At 36.6% G+C, this 25,113-nt stretch overlaps 1 protein-coding gene across 2 annotated transcripts in view; it reads left to right on the top strand.

The window, feature by feature from the left end:
• Nucleotides 1-387: 387 nt before the first annotated feature.
• Nucleotides 388-25,113, top strand: part of AFF4 (AF4/FMR2 family member 4) — a 66,811-nt gene continuing 42,085 nt past the window's right edge. Inside the window, exons 1-5 of one of the 2 annotated variants that reach the window (XM_008056943.2) lie at nt 388-481; nt 940-1,066; nt 2,676-3,470; nt 5,319-5,363; nt 9,487-9,573. In XM_008056943.2, the coding sequence (XP_008055134.1) occupies nt 944-1,066; nt 2,676-3,470; nt 5,319-5,363; nt 9,487-9,573 (1,050 nt within the window). In that variant the 5' untranslated portion in view covers nt 388-481; nt 940-943. The remainder of the gene's footprint in view (nt 482-939; nt 1,067-2,675; nt 3,471-5,318; nt 5,364-9,486; nt 9,574-25,113) is intronic. The other variant, XM_008056944.2, reaches the window with a different exon arrangement.

The raw sequence follows: 25,113 nt of genomic DNA, 5'->3' as shown, positions 1-25,113 counted from the left end.
GGTTTCTTTGGCCTCCAACGGGACTTTAAAACAAAGAAATCAGGATATATCATTTAATCTACCTCTGGAGAAGAGTGGTATTCCCTAGTCCCAGGGTTTGACAACCTTTATCATCATTGTCTTTTTAACCAAAGTCCCTGCCGCTAAAAGTAAACAATTTCTCTTGGTTTGTTCTAGTGAAAATATGATATACTGGCATGATTATAGAAATGACACTCTCGTTTTTTTCCCCACCCCCAAAGACTTTTTCTTTTTCAGTACAACTTTAATCATTGTTACTAACCCAAATTGATTTTAGATTCTATTACTGAAAAAAACCTCAATTTTGCCATTTATCGAGGTGTTAATTGAAATATTAATATATTTAGAGCAGAAATGTCGTTTTTTAGGGAATCTAGAGCAACAGCAAAGCTGAGGTCAAACTGCCATAAGGATGGACACCAAGGAAGCTGTGTTTGGGACAAAAAGAAATCAAGATAAGGTAGATGCAAAGTAGAGAAAAGAACTGGACCTTGGGGGGAGGGGGTGGTAGGTGGGAGTGGGTTGTATGCTTCTAAGGGCAAAGAGTAGTTAGATTTCTGAAGAGGAAGCCATGAAAGTCTTAAAGGAAATATTGAGAATTTGGGCTTAAATAATATCTTTCCTTTGAATGTACGTGTTTTAGCTTTTAGCTTGCAGAGTACTTTAAACAGAGGTTAGGTGTTCTGATGGGGTGGGTTAATATTCTGGGCTAGTATTTCCTTGCTGGATAGTTGTGGAAGACACTGTTGGTTTTAGCTGGTAAAACCATTGCCAAAACCCAACTTTAGCACTAATGCCTGTAATTACTTGGAAGTTGAAAGGGAATCTCCAGTTGAAGCATTAAACTGACAAAATCAGTACAGAAATTTTAATTTTCCTTTTATCCTTATGTTACAAAGATTGTGTTTCTTTTCATAGCAACATGAACCGTGAAGACCGGAATGTGCTGCGTATGAAAGAACGGGAAAGGCGGAATCAGGAAATTCAGCAGGGCGAAGACGCCTTCCCACCTAGCTCTCCTCTCTTTGCTGAACCATACAAAGTGGTAAGTTGTCCTTTGAATGTTTTCTTTTCCCATTAGCATACACTTTTGCTAATGTTTTAAACTTGAGTTTTTATATTAGAAAATAATTGTTATGACTACCACCTAACATTTTTTGCTGTCCTCTAAATAGAATATGCTTTTTTAGAGTTAAACTTTTCTTTGGAGTATACTAAGCATATGGAAAAGTACACAGAATAAGTAGTATGGCATGAGGAATTTCCACAGTATAAACAACCACATAATCAGTACTCAGATAAAGAAATAAGAGTATTACTAGCACCCTAGAAATCCTTTTCCAATCCCCCTCTCATTGCTGTTCTGTACTCTTAAAAATGTGATCCGAATTGGCTCAAACATTTGTCTGTCTACTTGTAGCTGTACTACTAACCATAGGTAGGCATTTCACGTTTCTGAGCCTTGAATTAAAATTTTGTGACTCAGTTTGCATTGTCTGTTGCTTTCTAGGTGTCCTTTCATATAATGTTAATCAAAGATGAATATTTCATAAATTTTTGTTTTTCATTGTTTCTTGCCATTTGTGTTTACTTAGTTTACTAAGTTTCAGAGATTATTAGTATGTTTGAATAGACATGTCTTCAGTATCAATCAGATTTTTGTTGTCATAGACAGTTGAGTATAACTTATTTCATTAGATGTTTGTTTCTGCTTCTACCTGTAACATTAAATTATAAGGAATATAATGTTTTCGTAGGTAGCCAAAATATGAGTGTTGGGGCTAATTTTCTAGCCTAGAACTTAAGTACATAAGGGCAGATTACTTTTCTGTTCTTCAAAAGATTTTTGCTGCTGTTCGAGTATGCTTATTAGTGAAATTTGGATTTTTTTCCTTCCTGGAATTTATTGCATATACTTTTCAGTCTCCTGTAGAATATTTGTTTCTCTCTCTCTCTCTCTTTTTTTCTTTTTCTTTTCTTTTTTTTGTTTTTGAGTCGGAGTCTCACTCTGTTTCCCATGCTGTATGTGGTAGGCACACTCAAGGCTACTGCAGCCTCGACCTGCTGGGTTCAGGCAATCCTTCCACTTCAGCCTTCCAAGTAACTGGAACTACAGGCATGTACCTTCACACCTGGCTAATGTTTTGATTTATTGTAGAAACAAGGTCTTGCCAAGTTGCCCAGGCTGGTCTCAAACCCCTGGGCTTAGGCAGTCCTCTTGTCTCAGCCTCCCAAAGTGCTTGGATTATAGGTGTTTGCCACTGTGCCTGGCTTTTTTTTTTTTTTTTAAAAAGACAAAGTCTCATAGTGTTGTTCAAACTGGAGAACTGTGACTGTTCACAGGTGGGATCATAGTGCACTGCAGACTTGAGCTCCTGGACTTAAGCAATCATGCTGCCTCAGTCTTTCTAGTAGCTAGAACTACTAGGCATGTACCACCATGCCCAACTTGTATTTTAGCATGATTATTTTTAGACACTTCAATGAATTTTTTTCACTATAGAAATTATATATTTGAAGTTTGCTTCTAAAATATGTGGTAATGCCTCCTTTTGAAAAGCCCCTTTTCATTTGAAGTTTGGAAAGTCAGTTTATAAGCATGTTTTATTTCTGATTATGCTAATTGTATAATTTTATTTTACCTTTTTTTGTAGACTAGCAAAGAAGATAAGTTGTCAAGCCGTATTCAGAGTATGCTTGGAAACTACGATGAAATGAAGGATTTCATAGGAGACAGATCTATACCAAAGCTTGTTGCCATTCCCAAGCCAACTGTACCACCAACAGCAGATGAAAAATCTAACCCAAATTTCTTTGAACAGAGACATGGAGGCTCTCATCAGAGTAGTAAATGGACTCCCGTAGGACCTGCACCCAGCACTTCTCAGTCTCAGAAACGGTCCTCAGGTTTACAGAGTGGACATAGTAGCCAGCGGACCAGTGCAGGTGGCAGTAGTGGTACTAACAGTAGTGGACAGAGGCATGACCGTGACTCATATAGCAGTAGTGGGAGCAATAGCCGGAAAAAAGGCCAGCATGGATCAGAGCACTCCAAATCACGCTCTTCCAGCCCCGGAAAACCCCAGGCAGTTTCTTCGTTAAGTTCTAGTCATTCCAGGTCTCATGGGAATGATCACCATAGCAAGGAACATCAGCGTTCAAAATCACCTCGGGATCCTGATGCAAACTGGGATTCTCCTTCCCGTGTACCGTTTTCAAGTGGGCAGCACTCAAATCAGTCTTTCCCACCTTCGTTGATGTCGAAGTCCAGTTCAATGTTACAGAAACCCACTGCCTATGTGCGGCCCATGGATGGACAGGAGTCCATGGAACCAAAGCTGTCCTCTGAGCACTATAGCAGCCAATCCAATGGTAACAGCATGACTGAACTGAAGCCCAGCAGCAAAGCACATCTCACCAAGCTGAAAATACCTTCCCAGCCTCTGGATGTAAGTCACACATTTAGAATTTTTAACATTGTTACTGTGTGAAGCATTTGCCCATGAAATTATGATTGCATTTGAACTTCCTATTTGTCATAATAATAAAGAATGTAGAAGTTTAAAGATGAAAAAAGTTTAAAGAAACAGTAAAAGTAATTTGTCAGTTAGTCCCAAGTGGATCCATAGAGCTATTGACTTTCCTGTTGGGAAATGGAAGAGAATGTCATTCATGGTTTCCAAATATTAAAAAGACAAGTCTGCTATAGAATAAAAGCATGATCCATCAATACCTTAGATTTCCACTTTTTTATTTTATGGGATAATATGCTTTGTTTTATTTATAAAGAAAATTAACTTCTCTATTTTTAGATTGATAATCGTGAATGAGATGTGGACTGTGACGTATGGCAGACTATTAGGCCCGTGGAGATGATAATGTTGTATTTTTGGATACTGTGATCCTCTTCTCTGGTTACATTTAAGGAGTTGTGATGGCTCTACCAGATTCATAGTGGTAGTTTGAAGTTTATAGTGTTTATAATTGTGTACCAAAACATGATATGAAAAATAGCTAAAGAAGTAAGCACTCATTGTGAAATAACTGAAATTTTTTTATCTTCTAATATAATTCATACCATTAAAAATTTTAGATTAAAAAACTTAGAAAGTAATGTCAATAGCTGGCAATCACAGCTCATAGTTCAAAATGGTTGGCTGAGGAGTCTGGGATGTGTAAAATGCTGTTTTGAGAGCATTTAAAAAATCTTGCCTGCAGCCTTAGGAAATTCATTGTTAGTTGCATTTGTCATCTGATTATTCCTCTCAAGAGAACAGTAAAATGATAATTCATTCTTTCTTTAAACCACCTTGTCTTTAGAGTTAGGCTTGAGTTCACCTCTCCAATTCCTGTTTGTACCTTGGAATAAGCAATTTACCCTCTATGATTTAAGAAAGACTATGTAAAATGTTTCTGTTCCATACCAGTAATATTTCAGTAACACCTGTTTTAAGCTGTTTATGTGAAATTATGTATTTCAGCAGCATGAGGTATCTTGTACAAAGCTAAGTAATGTTAAAATGGCTGCCACTCTGACTATAGTTACTTCATTTTGACTTTTCATCCTTTCAGTATATAAATATATTTTTCGATAAACTGCTCACCTGGAAAATTACATTTTAAAAATTATTTCTGATCTATGATATGAGAATGATAGCTGGGCATGGTGGGTCACACCTATAATCCAGCTCCTTGAAAGACTAAGGCAGGAGAATTACTTAAGCTCAGAAATTCAAGGCTGACCTGGGCAACATAGTGAGACTTTGTCTCTTAAAAAAAAATTAATAAAAAAAATTTAAAACAAAATTCATAAACCTTTGAAACACATAAGGTTCTTGCTGGGTGCAGTAGCTCATGTCTATAATCCCAGCACTTTGGGAGGCGTAAGCGAGAAGATTGCCTGAGCCCACGGGCTCAAGACCAGCCTAGGCAACATGGCGAGAATTCATCTCTACAAAAAATCAAAAAATTAGCAAGGCATGGAGGCATGTGCCTGTAGTCCCAGCTACCTAGAAGATTAAAGCAGAAGGATTGCCTAAGCCAACAGGTCGAGGCTGCACTAGCTGTGGTTGTGCCACTGCAGTCCAGCCTGGGCTACTTGAAAAACTTGTATTTAAGAAATTAGTCCAGATATTCGAACTAGTGTTCTGATACTTGTAATAATGTTTTTAACTTGTAATAATTTGTATAATGTTTTATACTTGTAATGTTTTAAAATCTGTGACACAACTACTAAAAATCTAGTAATAAATGACTCCAAATCTAATGTGTGCTTTTTTTTTTTAATCTTTCTTAAGGCATCAGCTTCTGGTGATGTGAGCTGTGTGGATGAAATTCTGAAAGTAAGTTTTAAAAAAAAAATTGTTTAATCCCTATAATTATGATGCCCTGCCACCCTCTTATTCTCTTTCTACCTATATTTCACAAAGGATCTGAAGCAACAGATTGCTTATGTGTGTAACTTGATTATATCTGTCATAAGTACTTGACTCTGTTCTGCTGATACTTAGGTTCTGAATTATATGGTTTGTTTACTATTTGTCTTCAAACAGCTTGTTTTGTTTTTTGTTTTTAAGTAAAACAGATTTCAGTCTTAACACTTTCCCTTGAAAACAGGAAAAAAAATTTGCATTTTCTCAGGTTTATCGGATCATAATTTAAAGTGTATAAAGCTCAGTAGTGATCAGTCAAACCATTATGATAAAAATACGGTGCTCTGTAATTCATCTATACCTACCAGCCAAATCCTACAATAATAGACCTCCTCTGAGTACTGAAAATTTTGAGTGTTTAATGGAATATGTTTAAAATTGACACTTGACCAAAAAGTACATTCCTCTATTGGAAAAAGAGAAAGTCTAGTGAATTAGTGACTGACAATGACTGCTTTTGTTTAGTAGAGAAAACTGTCAGTGACTTATTACTTGTACTTTCCTGTTTTTTTGTGAGCACCTAAATTTGTGTTGTATATGCATTTCACTGTGGACACTTTTGAAAGACTGCCTGCATTGGCTACTTGCACTCTATTCTCTCTCATTCCTTCGTTTAGCCCACTGTAGTATCCTTTTGCCTCTACCGTTTTGCTGAACCTGTTTCTCCAGGGTCATGATCCTCCTTCTCATCTAGGAGCTTCATTTGAGTTTGTTTTCTTTACTCTCTCTGCTGTTTTAGTTTTTATTTTTTCCTTCTGAAAACATTCTTCTTTCCTTGACTGTTATGCTACATTATTTTTATTTCTCATCCGCTTTTCTTGCCGCTTTTCACTATCCTTTTGTAATTCTGTGTTTTCTTTTATCCCTTAAGTATGGGTGCTTTATTCTATTTCTCTTCTTCTTTTTTTTTTTTTTTCCTACTGTTTGACTTGCCTTTTCTACCATTTTTGGCTTTATTAGACAGCTATTCAATCTGTCCTGCCTTGGCCTCCTTTGGGTTTTGGTTTAAATCTCTTAATTGCTTCTTAGCTGGATTTCCATTTGGATTTTTCTTTGCTGCTTCAGAGTCAACATGTCTAAAGTCATACTTAGCAGACTTTCTTCTATTAGTCGTACATCTATGTGCTTTTAAGTGTAGAGTCCTCATTACCTCTGAGGTTCTTTCTTGTTCTATTTAATAACAAAACTAAATGTAGACTTTCCCCTTTTTTGGAAAGTGTCCATTCCTTTCTCTTTCTGCCACCTTGAGCTTCAATAATTATAACAGAGTCTTCATTTTTCCTTTCTGTCTCCAGAATCTCCCTGCTTATCTGTCTTCTGCACTGTTAACAGATTCTTCAGTCCTGGTCTTCATAAATCCATTTTTTTGTTAGAAATTTTTGATGGCTCTCTAAGACCCATGGAAAGAATAGTATCCAAGTTTAACATCCACAGGCCAGTCCTAACATCTCTCATTACTAATTGACCACTTTTGCCAGACTGGTTTACCTAAGCCATACACTCTGTTGCTCATTTACCTCCTTAAAGTAAATTTTCTTGGAATGGGTTTCTCCTTCCTCTTTATTTAATATACCTTTTTTTAGGATCCCAGTGAAAACCATCTTCTCCCTGTATCAGATTATCAGACCACGGTGATAACTCTTTAATTTTTTGTTGTTGTTATTTTGTTTTTTGAGTCAGGTTCTCACTCTGTTGCCCAGGCTAGAGTGCAGTGGCATGATCACACAGTTCACCACAGGCTCGACCTCGTAGGCTCAGGTGATCCTTCTGCCTCAGCCTCTTAAATAGCTGGGAATACAGGCACGTGCCATCATGCCCTGCTAATTTTTAAATTTTTCGTAGAGGCAAGATCTCAGTATGTTGCTTAGGCTGGTCATTACTAGGACATAGATTATGATTTGTGTTTGTCACATAACAAAATACTTTGGACATCATTTCATATCAGTAGTTAAATAATATGTTCAATTTATCATATTAATGTCATAAAATTAATGTTCCATTGTATGGGTGGCTGATAATTTATTTGATCAGTACTGTATTGTTGGTATCAACCTAAATAACAGAGGGGCTTTCTAAAAGAAAAGATATTTATTGGAATTGAGCATTACAATGGGAATATGTGTGTCATAGTAAACTGTGTATTCAGGGAGTTAAAGGAAGATAAAGGCTTTTTAAAGGAAAAAATGTGGAAGATTACATAATTGTTTTTGAAGTAATTATCCTAGCTACAAAGATCAGTAATAAGGGTAATACCAGTCCAAACAGGCAGTTGCTGGGAAGAGGTCTTTGCAAAAGTATTTTTTTGGTAAGGTTTTGATGGTATTTGTATAAGGTTGTGGCTTTGTAGTCTTTTTTATTTAACAGGCATACAATTGTGACAACTCTTTCTTTATGGCCTTTACCAGCCCTATTTGTCAGCATGTTTTTTGTTTTTGTTTTTGTGTTTTGTTTTGTTTTTGAGGTGAAGTCTCATCTGGTACCTAGGCTGGAGTGCAGTGGCATAATCACAGCTCACCACAGCTTTGACCTCCTGGGCTCAGGTGATCCTCCCGCCTCAGCCTCCCCAGTAGCTGGGACTACAGGCACATGCCACCACACCTTACTAATTTTTGTATTATTTGTAGAGACGTGATCTTGCCATGTTGCTCAGGCTGGTGTAGATCTCTTGGGCTCAGACTCCCACCTCAGTGTCCCAAAGTGCTAAGATTACAGGCATGAGCCACCATGCCTAGCCAACTCAGTTTTGTTTTGTTTTTAATGTTAGTGACTCCACTTTGATTCTGATAAGTTTCATATTGAATACTTAGGTTGTTTCCTTTATTTATTTATTTTTTGTCTTTTTTTTTGAGTTGGGGTCTCACTCTGTCACTCAGGCTGGAGTGCGGTCATGATTATGGATCATCACAGCTTGGACTTTCTAGGCTTAGGAGATCCTTCCACCTCAGCCTTCCAAGTAGCTGGGACTACAGGCAAATGCCACCATACCCAGCTGATTTTTTTGTGGAGATAAAGTCTTGCTCTGTTGTCTAGGCTGGTCTTGAACTCCTGGGCTTAAGCAATCCTCTCTCCTTGGCCTCCTGAAGTGCTAGCACGATAGGCATGAGCCACCGTGCCTGGCTGGTTGTTTTGATTTTTAAAGTGTGAGCCACTTGAACATGTGTCTTTATAAAACTGTATGGATATAGCTATAGGATAAATTCCTAGGTGTTATACCACCTTTAGTTTGTTTTTTTTCTCAGTTTACTTTGACTTACTTTGAACTAAATGCCAGAAGTAAAATACTCTCTCCTTATTCTAATACCTCTTCCTGGCTCCTCTAACATGCACATTGTAATCTTACCCAAACCTTACTTGAATATATTTGGCATATGAATAGACAGCACTGAATGAAATTAGACTTGGGTCTTGCTTGTCTGTTTTCCTCCTCATGTGCTTTTGAAATCTCTCTTCTTGATTTATTCACATGACAGAATTTTTCTGTCAGCACATGGACTCTGTAGGCTAGACATTCTAGGATAAAATTTTGTGTCTATTACTAAATGTGTGACCCAGAGTAAATAACCTTTGTTCTTTAGTTTTATCCTAAATAGAGTTAGAATAATAATGGTGTCAACCTCATAATGTCATTGTGAGTACTAAATGAGAAACAGACATGTAAAACACTTAGCACAGTATCTGGCTCTTTAAAGGTACACAATAAATATTAGCTGTTTTCCATATTATCCTCTTTGTCCCACTCCGACACAAAGCTCTTCTGTGTTTTTTTATGTACCTTCTGTTTGATTTCTGTATTCACAACTCTCATCATCCTGACTGTAAACTCCTTGAAGCCAGAAAGTGATTATTATTTATATTCCTATTAACTACCCCATAGTGCCTTGCACACAATTGTGCTTAATATTTATTGACTAAATATGTAGAATTTTTGAGGAGCAATCCTGAAACCAGTATTTATAAATACAAGTCTGGTTTTTAGCTGTATAATTTTTATCCTTGACCTGGTTGAAAACAAACTGTAATAATTACATTTCAGGAGATGACGCATTCATGGCCTCCCCCTCTAACGGCTATTCATACACCATGCAAAACAGAACCTTCCAAATTTCCTTTTCCAACTAAGGTAAGTAATAAAATGTGTCTTTGATACTATAAGAAAACTCTGAATGGCTTGACTAAAATCATATGAAATAAAAATTGTCTTGCCATTCCCATTCTAATGGGAGACAGACAATAAAAAAGAGAATAAATACATAAGTTCAGATAGTGACAATTGCTATGAAAATAAACAGGGTAATGGAATTGAGAGCATCTTGGATTGAGTGGTACTTAAGAAAACTTTGAAGGCAATCTAGGGAAGAGATTTAAAAGACATTGATATTTATTGTAAACTGTGGTGGAATTCTAGGCCACAGGTGGTAAGGGCTTGTCATTTTGTTTGAAGAATCCCTTTCCACAAGACATAGCAATCATACTTATGTCCTATGGGAAAAGGTTGCTCAGATAACAGTTCCAAGCTCATCTGAAATCAGCAGAGTGACCTTGCTTTTTTTTTTAACATTAATTTATACTTACATAAATAATACAAAAATATATTCTCCTTGTGAAAGTTTGACCAGGTCCCCTAGTAATGTCTATTTCCCAATTCTGCCCCCATCTCCCCAATTCCATCTCACCAGAGCTCCTTTCATATATACTTTTGCAAGTCTTTTTATATGCATTCACATACATGTATATGTAATTATCACATGTAAGCATTTTCTCATTTCTACACAGATACATTGCTCTGTATCTTTAATCAGTCAGTAATAGGTCTTGGCAACTTTCCATGTTAGTACATTAGAGGTATTTTATTTCTTTTAACTGCATCCAAAGTATAAATGTGTCCTAGTTCATTTCTCTTTGGTATGTAAGTTGTTACCAAGATTACATTTCTATAGACATTTCTTTAGTGGATATCTTTTTTCATACCTTCTTGTGTGCATATGATTTTCTTTAGGGTAAAAAGCAAAAAATGGAACTTTTAAGTATTTAGAATATATACTTAATATATATTCTCACAAGACAGTATTGAACAGCAGTCTTTTGAGTGAAAAATGACATTCCATTTTCTAAATTGCTAGTGAGGTTTGTCATCTTTACACGTGTCATCTGTTTGATTTCTTTGTGGTTGAATTTGCCTGTTCCCACTGCCCTTTGGCTTGTATCTTTTGCCTAATAAGTTTTAGGGGGTCTTCTTTTTTGTTTTGCATTTTGTTTGTTTGAATTCTGTATTGTAATAATTTCTTACACATGCTGCAAATATATCTCCCAGCTAGATTCTCTAGATCTAAGTTTTATGTTCTAGAGAATTTTAATTTTGATAAATGAAATATATCCTTCTTGGATAGACATATGGACTTCACAGCAACTTGGATGGATTTAGAGTCTGTCATACTCAGTGATCAAGGAACAGAGTACCATATGTTCTCACTCTTAGGCAGACCTTGAACAACTATAATACTATAAGAAAGGGGTTGGCAGTAGTGGGAAACTGCCAGGGGAGGAGGGTAGGATTGGCAGTTGAGGGAAACTGCCAGGGGAGGGAGGGGCACACCTCATCAACAAAGGTACCTGCATAATGAACATTTGTATACCTAACCCTGAATTGCACCCCCACGTCTTTAAAATAAAGGGAAAAAAAGAACCGAAAAGGGTTTTTAAAAAAAGAATTATACCCTTCTTTTCCTTTGTAGCTTTTGCTTTTTAATGTCTTGTTAAAGAAGACTTTTCTTTCTCTATGATCATAAACATACTCTTATTTTTCTTGTAAGTGGTTTTAGTTTTTTTCCCCAGGTTTGTTTTTAGCCTGACTTTTTATGAATGGTGAGACAAAGGTTTAACTTTCCTATTTATGTGTGCCATGTCACTCTTACTTTTTAAACCAACTATTTGCATATACCAGGATCCACCTGTATTTAATGTACAGTTTGAGTTTTGGTAGGTGTGTCAGTGTAACCACCACCATAATCAAGAATAACATTTCCATCTCCTCCAAATTCCTTCATGTTTCTTTGTAGTCCACCTCACCCCTACCACTGTCCCCATGCAGTTACTTATCTGTTTTATGTCACTGTAGATAAGTTTTGCTTTTTCTAGAATTTTGTGTAAATGGAATATGTATATCTTGTACTACTTTTATGTTTGCCTTTTGGTCAGCATATGCTTTCGTAATTCTTCCATGTTCATACTTGTATCAGTAGTTTTTCTTTTTTCCCAATTAGTATTGTATTATATGGAAATACCAAAATTTGTTTATTCATTCACTTGGTGAACCTTTTGGTTGTCCAGATTTAGGCTGTTAAGAATAAACTGTAAACCTTCATACATGTTGTGTGTAGACTTATATGTTATTGTTTTGGGGTTTTTTTCTTTATATTAGGTAAATATTGGGTCATATAGTAAAAAGTAGAATTGCTAGGTCATATGATAAGTACATGTTAAATTTTATTTGTTGGACCATTACCTTGCTAGACTCCGGTGTGGCCATTGCTCTTTGAGCTATGGCTGTTCCACGCTTCCTAGCTTTGGCCCCCTCCTCCACCTTGGGGAGGTGAATCTTCTCTCTCTCTCTCTTCTCTTTCTCTCTCTAATTTACTTTTATATAAACTATATTTTTAATCTAAGACATTTTTAAATTTATTTTTCTTTTTAAACACAGGTTCTCGCTCTGTCATGCAGGGTAGAGTGCAGTGGCACAATCATAACTCACGGTAACCTTGAGCTCTTGGGCTCAAGCAGTCCTTCTGCCCTAGCCTCCCCACTAGCTGGGACTACAGGGGCACACCACTACACCTGGTTAGTCTTTAAATTTTTATGTAGACACAAGGTCTTGTTGTGTTGCCCAGGCTAGTCTTGAACTTCTGGCCTCAAACGATCCTCTCACCTCTTTCTTCCAAAATCCTGGGATTGCAGGCATGAGCCAGCACACATAGCCATTATTTATTTATTTGTTTATATTTATATATTTTTTCGAGACTGGGGTCTCACTGTGTTGCTCAGGTTAGAGTGCAGTAGTGTGATCACTGCTCACTGCAACTCGAACTCTTGGGCTCATCAAATCCTCCTGCCTTAGCCTTGTAAGTATCTAGGATTACCAGCACAAGACACCACATCTGGCACTAAATTTATAATAAACTGAAAACAATTTTTCAAAGTGGTTGCACCACTATACTTCTACCTTCCCCCAACCCTAACCCCCGTCAACAGATGATAGTTCCAGTTGTTCTACATCTTTGTCTACATTGGTATTATCAGTTTGTTTAGTTTTTGCCATTTTACTGAGCATATAGTGATACATGTTGAGCATCCCTAATCTGAACATTTGAAATCTAAAATGCTCTAAAATCTGAAGCTTCCTGAGTGCTGACAGACACCACAAATTGAAAATTCTGTATCTGATCTCACGTGATAGGTCATGATCAAAACTTTGTTTCATATACAAAATTATTTAAAGCTAGATATAAAATTATCTTCAGGCTCTATGTATAAGGTGTATATGAAACATAAATGAATTTTGCGTTTAGATTTGGGTCCCATCTCCAAGATATATAATTTTAGATATATGTATATGTAGGTATATATGAAAATGTTGCAGAGTTCAAAAAATCTAAAGTTTGGAACATTTCTGATCCCAAGCAGTTTGGATAAGAATACCAAAATTGTATGCCATTTTGGTTTTACTTTTTATTTCCTTGGTCATGTGCTTATTAGCTGATCATTCTTTGTGAAGTGGCAGTTCAAATCTTTAGGCCCCCTCCTTTTTTTGTTAGGGGTGGGTGGAGCTCGTTTGAAGCTTTGCTTTCTGGTGCTTGTCTCTTAAAAAGAGTAGGGAAATATTTTCTGCATTTCTATTTTCTGAAATAGTTTGTGAAATATTAATTCTTCTTTGAATGTCTATTAGAATTCAGCAGTGGGCCAGGCACGGTGGCTCAGCCTGTAATCCCAGCACTTTGGGGGGGCCGAGGTGAGAGGATTGCCTGAGCCCATGGGTTCGAGACCAGCCTAGGTAACTTGGTGAGAGCTCGTCTCTACAATAAATCACAAAAACTAGCCGGATGTGGTGGTGTGCGTCTGTAGTTCCAGCTACTTGGAAGACTGAGGTGGAAGGATTGCCTAAGTCCAGCAGTGGCCATGAGTGTGCCTCTGCACTCCAGCCTGAGCGACAAGAGTGAGACTTCAACCCCCCCAAAAAAAAAAAAATTCATCAGTGAAGCTATCTAGTCTTATAGTGTTTATTATTGGAAAATTTTAAATTATAAAATCAAATTCAATTTTTTAAAAGATAAGGAGTTATTCAGATTTTCTGTTCCTTCTTGTGTCTGTTTTGATAATTTGCTAATTTCACATAAGTAGTCATAGTTATGGGAATAGAGTTATTTATAATATGTACTTAATCTTTTAATATAGTGAAGTTCTTTTAGTATTGATTTGTGTCTTTTTTTTTCCTTCCTTCTTCAATCTAGCTAGAGGTTTATCAGTTTCATTGGTGATTACCAAGAACTATCTTTTGGTTATTTTTTGTTTTCTATTTCTTTGATTTTTTTTACTCTTATTATTATCCTCTTTCTACTTATTTTGAGTTTCATTTGTTTTTCTTCTAACTTGTTTTTTAGTTGGGGTCTCACTCTATTGCCCAGGCTAAAATGCAGTGGCATGATCATAGCTCACCACAGCCTTAAACTCCTGGGCTCAAGTTATCCTCTTGCCTCAGCCTTTTGAGTAGCTGGGACTACAGGTGTGTACCGCCATCCCTGGCTAATTTTTAAATTGTTTTTGTAGAGACGAGGTCTTGCTATGTTGCCCAGGCTGGTCTTGAACTCCCGGACTCAAGCAATCCTCCTGTCTCAGTCTCTGAAAATGCTAGAACTACAAGTGTGAGACACTGAGCCCTACCTGACTTTTTTCTAACTTCTTAGTGTGGAATCTTAGATCATTGATGATAAACATTTCTTGTTTTATAACGTAAGTACTTGAAAGTATCATTTTCCACTTCATACACATCACACATGATCTATTTTTCTTACATTCAGTACATTTTCTAATTTCCTGTGTTTTCTCTTTGATCCATGGATTGTTTAGAAGTATGTGGTTTCATTTTCAAATATTTGGGAATTTTTCAGACATTGTTTTGTTATTGATTTCTAAGTTATTATGTATTTAATCTTTGCCAGAGACATATACTGTATAATTTCAGTGTTTTAAAATGATCTCTCTGGTAACTAGTTCATGTATACTAGACACAGTGTTTCTATATCTTATATCAACTTGGATGAGAGTACTTAGACCATCTGTATTTTTACTGACTTTCTGTCTACTTGTTTCATTAGTTACTGAGGTGAATGTTGGCATCTGTATCTGTATTTGTGACCCTGTCTTATTTCCTTCTTCAAAAAGTTTTGCCAGTTTTTGGTTCATGTATTTTGAAGCTTTGTCAGTAGATAATGTACACATTTAATATTGCTGTGTCTTACCTGGGCACGATGGCTCAAGCCTGTAGTCCTTGCTTCTCAGGAGGCTGAAGTGGGAGGATCCTTTGAGTCCAGGAGTTGAAGGCTGCAGTGAGCTATGACCACACCACTGTACTCCAGCCTGGGTGACAGAGTAAGACCTCCATCTCTAAAAGAAAAAATATTGAAATTAAAAATAAGATGTTATGTCTTTTTGATGAGTTGATTGTTTTTCCATTATACAATGACTTTCTTGATCTCTGCTGCTACTGGTTTTTCTGAAGTCTGCGTTAATATTCATTTTGCTTTCCAGCTTTCTTTTAATGTATTGTTAATCTGGCTTACCATTTTCCATTTTTTACTTTTAATCCGTCTGTACCATTTAAAGTAGATTTCTTATAGGCAGCATATAATTGGGTGTTCCTTTTTTATCTAGTCTGCCAGTCTTTGGTGTTTAATCTTGAAATGTTTCATTCATTTCCTTTTAATGTATTAATATTTTTGGATTTAAATGTACTGTTTTGCTATTTGTTTTCTGTGTTTCCCACCAGTTCCTTGTTTCTTTTCTCAGGATTCTTTTGGATTATATAACTTTTAAAAATATTCCATTTTCTCTCTTGTATCATTTAATACCTAAACCTCTATATTTTAGTTGTAAAATTAAAAGTTGATTTTATTTTGGAAGACTGAGCATAAATTCATTATTCTGCCTAATACCTTTTTTTTTTTTTTTTTTAAATAACGGATGTGATAGCTCACACCTGTAATCACAGCGATTTGAGAGGCCAATGCAGAAGAATTGCTTGAGGCCAGGAGTTTGAGACCAGCCTGAGAAGCATAGTAAAACTCTATCTCTATAAATAAAAAACTAAAAAATTAACTATGATTGTGCCACTACACTTCAGCCTGGACCACAGACCAAGACCCTGTCTCAAAAAAAAAAAGATATATATCATATCACTGGTTGTTAGTATATTCACAGAGTTACAAAACCATCAACCGCCACATTCATTTTAGAATATTTTTATCAACTCAGAATAAACACTGTAACCTTTAGCAGTCACCTTTCCATATCTTCCAAACCCTCCTTCCAATCTCTATAGAATTGCCTATTCTGGACATTTCATTATAAATGGAATTATATACTATATGACCTTTTGCAACTGGATTTTCGTTTAGCATGATGTTTTCAATATGTCAGTGTATCATTCCTTTTAATGACTGGATATATTCCATTGTATAAATATATCACATTATGCTCATCCATCAGTTGATGGATATTCTCTAGTTTTTGCCTATTATGGATAATGCTTCTACACTTAATGTAGAAGTGTTTGTGTGAACATACGTTTTCATTTCTCTTGATTATGTTCTTAGTAGTGAAATTGCTGGGTCATATGGTAATTCTATGTTTAATCATTGGAGGAACCGCAAGATGATTTCCAAAGTGACTGCTCTATTTTATGTTGCCACTAGCAGTATTTGGGTATTCTAATTTCACCGCATTCTGGTTGACTTGTTATCTTTCTTTTTTGATTATAGCCATTTTAGTGGGTGTGAAGTGGTATGTTATTGTGGTTTTGATTTGCATTTCCCTAATGGTTAACATGTTTAAGTATTCTTTTGTGTGCTTACTGACCTTTATATATCTTATTCAGGAAAATATTTATTCATTTATTTTGCTGATTTTTAAATTGTGATATTTGTCTTTTTATTATTGAGTTATAGGAGTTCTTTAGGATCCTAGAGAGCAGTCGCTTATCAAATGCTTGATTTGCAAAAATCTCCAATTGTTTGGGTTATCTTTTTTGCTTTCTTGATGGTGGTTCTTTGAAGCACAGAAGTTTTTAATTTTGATGAAGCTCAGCTTATTTTTATCTTTTTGTGTTGGGGGTCTCACTCTGTTGCCCAGGCTAGAGTGCAGTGGCAGGGATCACAGCTCACATCAGCCTCGACCTTCTGGGTTCAGGCCTTCCACCTTAGCCTCCTGAGTAGTTGGCATGTGCCTCCTTGCCCAGCTATTTTTAAATTTTTTGTAGAGACAAGGTCTCGCTTTGTTGTCCAGGCTGGTCTCAAACTCCTGGACTCAAGCAGTCCTCCTGCCTCAGTCTCCAGAGTACTGGGATTACAGTTGTGTTCCACCATACCCAGCAATATATCTACAGCGGTACCCCCCAAAATGTATATACGTTTTAAATACGATATTCACTCTAAGCATGGCATTAATAAAATGAATGCTAGTGTCACCATGCAACAGGCAGGACAGTCAAAGAAAATGGCGGAAGCGCGATGAGCAAACACCATACTACACATTGCCCCTGTAATTCAATTCAACTTCGAAAAGTAATACATAGATAACATCTCTTAAAAGAGTATACTTTTTTGGAACCTCCTTTTTTTAAATTGTTCTTGTTGCTTGTGTTTTTGATGTCATACCTAAGAAACCACTGCACAATTCAAGCTAACAAAGACACCTGTTTTCTTCTCAGTTTGATAATTTTAATTCTTACATTTGATCCATTTTGCATGAATTTTTGTCTATGGTATGAGATAGGGGTCCAGATTCATTGTTTTGTATGTGTATATCCAGTTGTCTCTATATCATTTGTTGAAAAGATGAATCTTTCTTCATTTAATTCTCTTAGCACCGTAGTTGAAATCAGGGTGTATTTCTGGACTTTCAGTTCTGTTTCATTGATCTGTGCTTTTTCTTATACTCATACTACACAGTATTTTTGTACTGTACTGTAGTACTGTAGTTCTGTAGTAGATTTTGAAATTGAAAAGCGTGAGACCTTCAGGTATAGGGGGGTGTGGGGGGGTTGCTGAAGGGTTTAAATTTACATTTCAGCATCACAATTATTTAAAATATATCATTTCACATGGAGTTAATTTCTTTATAACAGTATAACTTCATTTCTCTCCTATTCTCTGTGTTGTTATTATACATGTTAGTTATCTATGTGTTATAAACCTCAAGATATATTATTTAAAAATTTTTAAGCAGTCAAGCATCTTTTTTTTTTTTTCCCGAGTTGGAGTCTCATTCCATCGCCCAGGCCGGAGTACAGTGACATACTCACTGCCACCCCAGTTGTCAACCTGCTGATCTCAGGCGTTCCTTCCACCTTAGCCTTCCAAGTAACTGGAACTACAGGCACATGCTACCATGCCTGGCTAATTTTTTAATTTATTGTAGAAACGAGGTCTTGCCAAAGTGCCCAGTCTGTTCTCAAACCCATGGGCTTAGGCAATCCTCTCATCTCAACCTCTCAAAGTGCTGGGATTACAGGCTTGAGCCACCGCGCCTGGTCAAACATCTTTTAAATAGCTTTATTGAGGATTTAGTTGCCATTCAGTTAATGGCATATATTTAAAGTATACATTTTTATATGTTTTAACGTGCATTGATACCATTGAAACCTTCACCACAATCAAGATAATGAGCATATTAGTCACTACGAAAAGTTTCTTTATGCTCCTTTATAGTGCTGTGTTCCTTCTATTCGGTTTCTCCTATCTCTAGTCAACCATTAGTCTGATTTTTGTCAGATAGATTAGTTTATATTTCAAGAATTTTGTATAACTGGAATGTTGTCCTTTTTGTTTTGGCTTTTCCAATTAGCACACTTATTTTGAGATTCATTTATGTTGTTGCATGTATAGATCATTCTTTCGTATTACAAAGATTATATTCAGTGTTATTATTATACCCCAGTTTATCTATTAATGGACATTTAGGTTCCTTCCAGTTTTTGGCTATTAAAAATAAAGCTGATGTGAGTATTCGTGTACAAATCTTTGTATGAACATACACTTTTATTTCCATATAGTAAGTATTTGTGAATGGAGTGGTTGAGTATATGGTAGGTGTTTGTTTAATGTGTTTTTTTTTTAAACTGTTATACTGTTTTCCACAGTGGTTGAACTACCATATTCCTACAAACAGTATATGAGAGTTCCAGTTGTTCCACATCCTTACTGACGCTTGACATGGTCAGTCTTTTTAAATTTTAGCCTTCCAGCAGTATTACAGTGGTACCTTATTGTGATTTCTATTTACATTTCTCTAGTGACAAATGATGATGAGCATCTTTTCGTGTACTCCTTTGCCATCTATTTATCTTCTTTGTTGCTGTGTCTGTTTTAATCTTTTCCGTTTTTAATTCGATTGTTGTCTTCCTGTTACTGAGTTTGGAAGTTCATATTTTCTGGATACAACTTTATTATCGGATGTGTGATTTGGAAGTTTTTTCCCCCACTTTGTGGCTTGCCCTTTCATTCTCTTAATAGTGACTTTCCAAGAGTAGAAGTTAATTTTGATGAAGTCTGTTTTATCATTGGGGGGGGTAGAGAACTAAGCTACGGATGTGCAAGGGCATACAGAGTGGTAGAGCAGACATTGGAGACTCAGAATGGGGAAGAGTGTTGAGGGATAATTGCCTGTTGGCTACAGTGTGCACTATTTGAGTGATGAGTACACTAACAGCCCAGACTTCACCACAATACACTTCATCTTTGTAACAAAAAACTATTTGTACCCCTAAAGCTATTTAAATTTTAAGAAAAAAATTTTTTCTTTTATATATTATATTTTGGTATCTAAGAAATCTTTGCTTAACCCAAATTCTTTTATGTTTTTTCCTAGATTTTTAAAAAAATTTAAGCAGAGTCTCACTGTGTTGCCCAGGCTGGTCTCAAACTCCTGGGCTCAAGCATTCCTCCTGCTTCAGCCTCCTGATGAGTAGCTGGGACTACAGAAGCATGCCACCATGTTCGGCTTTCCTAGACCTTTTATAGTTTTAGATCTGATTTAAAAAAAATTTTTATAGCTCTTTGCATTTTCACAATAATTTTAATATGAATTTCATGATCAGCCTGTCAATTTCCACATAAAAGCCTTCAGGGATTTTTGTTGTTGTTCATTCCTTGTTGTTCATTCCTTCTCCCACATATGGGATTTTGTTCTGGATTACATTGGATCTATGGATCAGTTTGGGGGAGAATTGACTTTTTTTTTTTTTTTTTTAAGTCAGGGTCTCACTCTGTCACCCAGGCTGGAGTGCAGTGGCATGATCTCAGCTCACTGTAGCCTCGACCTCTTGGGTTCAGGCAATCCTTCTACCTCAGCCTCCCAGGTAGCTGGAACTACAGTTGTGTGCTCCCATTCCTGGCACATTAAAAAAAAATTTTTTTTGTACAGGTGAAGTCTCACTATGTTACTTGAACTCCTGGGCTCAAGTGGTTCTCCTGTCTCAGCCTTCCACAGTGCTGGGATTATAGGCTGAGTCACCATGCCTGACAAAGAATTGACATCTTAACAGTATTGCATTTTCTGACCCAGGAACCCCTATTTCTCTCTATTTAGGTCTAATTTTATTTCTTTCAGAAATGCTTTGTGGCCTCAGTGTATAGATCTTGTAAATCTTTTATCAGAGTTATCTTTAAGTGCTTGCTTTTTTTTAATGTTGTTATAAGTTGAATTTTATACAAAAATTTTTTTTTTTTTTTTTTTTGAGTTGGAGTCTCACTCTGTCGCCCAGACTGGAGTGCAGTGGCCGCTCCCAGCCACCGCAGCCTCGGCCTGCTGGGCTCCACCGATCCTTCCACCTCAGCCTTCCGGGTAGCCGGAATTACAGGCATGCGCCACCACACCCAGCTGATTTTTTGATTTATTGTAGAGATGAGGTCTCGCTGCCCAGGCGGGTCTCGAACCCGCGGGCTCAGGCAATTCACTCGCCTCAGCCTCCCAAAGGCGCGGGATTACAGGCTGAGCCACCTAGCCCGGCTTATACAAAATTTTAGTACCTAATTTTTCCATGGTAGGTCATAGAAATGCATCTGATTTATACTTTTGTTTTATCTTGCAACCTTACTTAATTTTAATAGCATTTTGTAGCTACCATAAAATTTTCTACTTAGATGATCATGTCATCTTTGAAGAAAATATTACAGTATTTGTTTCAGGCCAGATGTCTTATTTCATATTCTTGCTTTGTTGCACTAGCTAAAACCTCTAGTATAGTGTTGAATGAAAGTTGTAAGATTAGCTAGTCTTGACTTATTTTTGATCATAGAAGGGAAAGCATTCAGTTTTCAACAATAAGTGTGATGTTAACTGGGCTTTTTGTGGATGTCATTTATTAAGTTGAGAAAGTCCCTTTCTATTCTTATGTAACTAAGAGTTCTTATTAGTAATAAATTTTAGATTTTGTTGGATACTTTTTAAAAAATCAATTGATATGGGCTGGGTGTGGTGGCTAATGCCTGTAATCCCGACACTTTGGGAGGCCAAAGCAGGAGGATCACTTCAGGCCAGAAATCTGAGACTAGCCAAGGCAACATAGTGAGACCTCGTCAATATTAAAAAAAAAAAATAAAAATAGCTGAGCATGGTGGCACATGCCTGTAGTCCCAGCTACTAGTCCCAGCTACTTGGGAGGCTGTGGTGGGAAGATCAGTTGGGCCCAAGAGTTCGAGGCTGCAGTGAGCCCTGATCGTGCCACTGCACTCCAGCTTGGGTGACAGAGTGCAACCCCAACTGAAAAAACAAAGCAAAACTATTGATATAAGATTTTCTCTTTTTGGTTTTTAGTGAATAACATTGGTTATTTATTTATTTTTTTTTTCTTGAGTTGAGGCCTCACTTTGATGCCCAGGCTTGAGTGCAGTGGCAGGATCACAGCTCACCGCAGCCTCATATTCCTGGGCTCAAGCAGTCCTTCTGCCTTGGCTTCCCACTGTGCTAGGATTAGGCATGAGCCACTTTGCCTGGCCAACACTGGTTAATTTTTCAATGTTAAATCAATATTTCATGCCTAATATAAGCACCACTTGGTCATTATGTATTTTATATCGTGTTGAATTTTATTTTATTATTTTTTAAATTTTGACTTGATTTCTCTCCCCCCTCCCCTTTTTTTGTTTTAAAGATATGGGGTACAATTCAGGGTTAGGTATACAAATTATCATTATGCAGGTACCCTTGTTGATGAGGTATACCCCCCCTTCCCCAGACAGATTCCCACTACTGCTGATCCCACTTCCCCTGCCCCTCCCGGCAATTTCCCATGACTGCCAATCCTTTTCTTATAGTATTATGATAATTGGTAAGAGTTCACTTATGAGTGAGAACATATGATACTCAGTTTTTTGTTTCTTTGAAAGATCACTCAGTATTATAGACTCTAAGTCCATCCAGGTTGCTGTGAAGTTCATTTTGTTCTTCTTTATGGCTGTATAATATTCCATCGTGTATGTGTACCACATTTTTAAAATCTAGTTCTCTTTTGATGGGCAGCACAGTTGGCTCCATGTTCTTGCTACTGTGAACAGTGCTGCAATAAACATACATGTGCAGGTATCTTTTTTATAGAGTGATTTGAGTTCTTCCAGGTATATTCCCAGTAGGAGGATTGCGGGGTCGTATGGAGGGTTGATTTTTAGATCTTTTAGAAATCGCCACAGTATTTTCCACAGAGGCTGTACTAGTTTACACTCTCACCAACAGCGCAGAAGTGTTCCCTTTACATCCTCTCCAGCATCTGTTGTTTTTGAGTTATTGATGATAGCCATCCTGACTGGAGTTAGGTGGTATCTTAGAGTAGGTTTAATTTGCATTTCTTTGATGACTAGTGAGGCTGAGCATTTTTTCATGTTTCTGTTGACTGCTTGCAATGTCTTCTTTTGAGAACTGTCTATTCATGTCTTTTGCCCACTTTGTAATGGGGCTGTTTGTTTTTTTTTTGGCCTGTTTGAGTTCCTTGAAGATCCTAGATCATATGCCTTTGTCAGACATACAGTTGACAATTATTTTTTCCCAGTCTGTGGGCTGTCTCTCCACTCTCTTGATGTTTTCTTTAGCTCTGCAGAAGCTTGTCAGTTTGATGAAGTCCCACTTGTCTATCATATCTCTTATGGCATGGGCACTTGGAGTTTTGATCAGGAAGAATTTTATTTTTTTAAAAAAAGTTTGGTTTTTTTTGTTTTTTTGAGTCAGAGTCTCACTCTGTTGTCTAGGCTGGCGTGACTCAGTCACTGCAACCTCAACCTTCTAGGCTCAGGTGATCCTTTCGCCTTCAGCCTCCTGAGTAGTTGGAACTACAGGTGCACACTACCATGCCCAGCTAACTTTTTGATTTATTGTAGAAACAAGGTCCTGCCAGGTTACCCAGGCTGATCTTGAACCTCTGGGCTCAGGCAATACTTTGACCTCCGTCCTCCAAAGTGCTGGGATTATAGGCATGAACCACTGTGCCCAGTTGATTTTTAGAATTTTATTTTTTTAATATTTTTTATTATGATGTTGTGGGGTACAGTTAAGGGTTAGGTTAGAATTTTTTTTTAGAATTTTTGCATCTATGTTTCTGAGGGATCTTGGTCTATAATTTTTCTCTTGTTATATCTTTACCTGGTTTTGGTATCAAAGTAATGCTGGCCTTATAGAATGAGTTGGGATATAACATCTTCCTTTTCCATTTTTTGGAATAATTTGCATGGAAGTGATATGTTTATTATAATTCACCTCTAGGTGTGAGCATTCTTTGTGAAATGGTTTTTAAGTGAAAAATTGATTTTAAAAAATAACTATACTGCTATTTATATTACTGCTTTTTCCTTGAATGAATTTTGGTTTTTATTATCTTCCTTTCTCTTTTTTTTAAGTTGAAGTCTCACTCTGTTGCCCAGGCTGGAGTGCAGTGGCACACTCATGGCCACCCCAGCGTAAACTTGCTGGACTCTGGCTATCCTTCCACTTCAACCTTCCAAGTAGCCAGAGCGACAAACGCATGCTACCATGCCTGGCGAAATTTTGATTTGTTGTAGAGATGAGGTCTCATCAAGTTGCCACGGCTGGTCTTGAACCCGTAGGCTCAGGCAATCCACTCGCCTTGGCCTTCCAAAGTGCTGGGATTACAGGCTGAACCACCGAGCCTGGCCTGGTTTTTGTATCTTTCAAGAAATTTGTCCATTTTACTTTTGAATAGCCAAAGTTAACAAATTTGTTGGTATTAGTTTTTCATAATATTCCTTTGTGCATAACAGATCCCTTAGTATTTGATAGGACTTCTCTTATTTCTGATACTGGTAATTTGTTTCTTCTCTGTGTTTTTTGTGGTTGCTCTGGCTAGATGTTGTCTGTTTTGATCTTCTCAGAGAACTGCATTTTTTGTCTCTCTCTCTTTTTTTTTAATTGCATTGATTCCCACCTTAATCTTTTACTTTTCTGCTAACTTTTGGTTTAAATTTGTTTTTTCTTTTTTAACAATTTCTTGAGGTGGAAGCTAAGTCAATGAATTGAGACTTTTCTTATGTTCTGATACAGGCTTTAGGTACTAAAACATCTTTCTTTGTAATGCTTTATCCTCATTTCACAAATTTCAGTGTAATGTTTGTTTTTGTTCAGTTCAAAATGCCTTCTTATTTGTTTTTTGGTTCCTTCTTTAATTTGTGGATTATTTATCAGTATGTTTATTCACAAATACTTGGAGATATTCCGCATATTTTTTGTTATTGATTTGTGGTATGATTAATTGTGGTCAGAAAGCATACTTTGTATGATTCAAATTCCTTTATATTTATTGAGACTTATTTCATGGCCCAGAATGTTCTCTTTTTTGGTAAATGTTTTTGTGTACACTTAAAAGAATGTGTATTCTGTTGTTTAGTTTAGTACAGTGTCTTCTTAGGTAAGGTTGGTTTATAGTGTTAAACAAATGTTCTGTATTCTTACTCATTTTAATTTTATTCTATCAATGGTCAATTATTTAAAGCTAATTTCTAGCTATAATTCTGGATTTGTGTTTTTGTCCTTGCTTCATTTCATCATGCTTTTTCAAACTCTGTTTTCAGGTACATACAAACTTAGGATTGTTATTGACCCTTGATAAACTGACCCTTTATCATTATGAAATGACCCCTTTTATCCTGATAATATTTTTTGCTATATAATTTGCTTTCTCTAATATTACATCTGTAGCTTTCTTTTAACTAAGGTTAGCATTGTATGCCTTTTTACAAATCTCTTACTTTGGTCTGTTTGTGTCCTTATATTTAAAATGTTTTTCTTGTAGGTAGCATATAATTTTGTTGAGCTTTTAAAATACAATCTGATGAGCCGAGCTCGGTGGCTCAGCCTGTAATCCCGTGCTTTGGGAGGCTGAGGTGAGTGAATT

The sequence above is a fragment of the Carlito syrichta genome, unplaced genomic scaffold, assembly GCF_000164805.1.
Source record: "Carlito syrichta isolate Samal-C Ts95f unplaced genomic scaffold, Tarsius_syrichta-2.0.1 Scaffold302579, whole genome shotgun sequence".
NCBI lineage: Eukaryota > Metazoa > Chordata > Mammalia > Primates > Tarsiidae > Carlito > Carlito syrichta.
The sequence above is the reverse complement of the archived record's forward strand: the minus strand, read 5'-3'. Positions and strand labels throughout refer to the sequence as shown.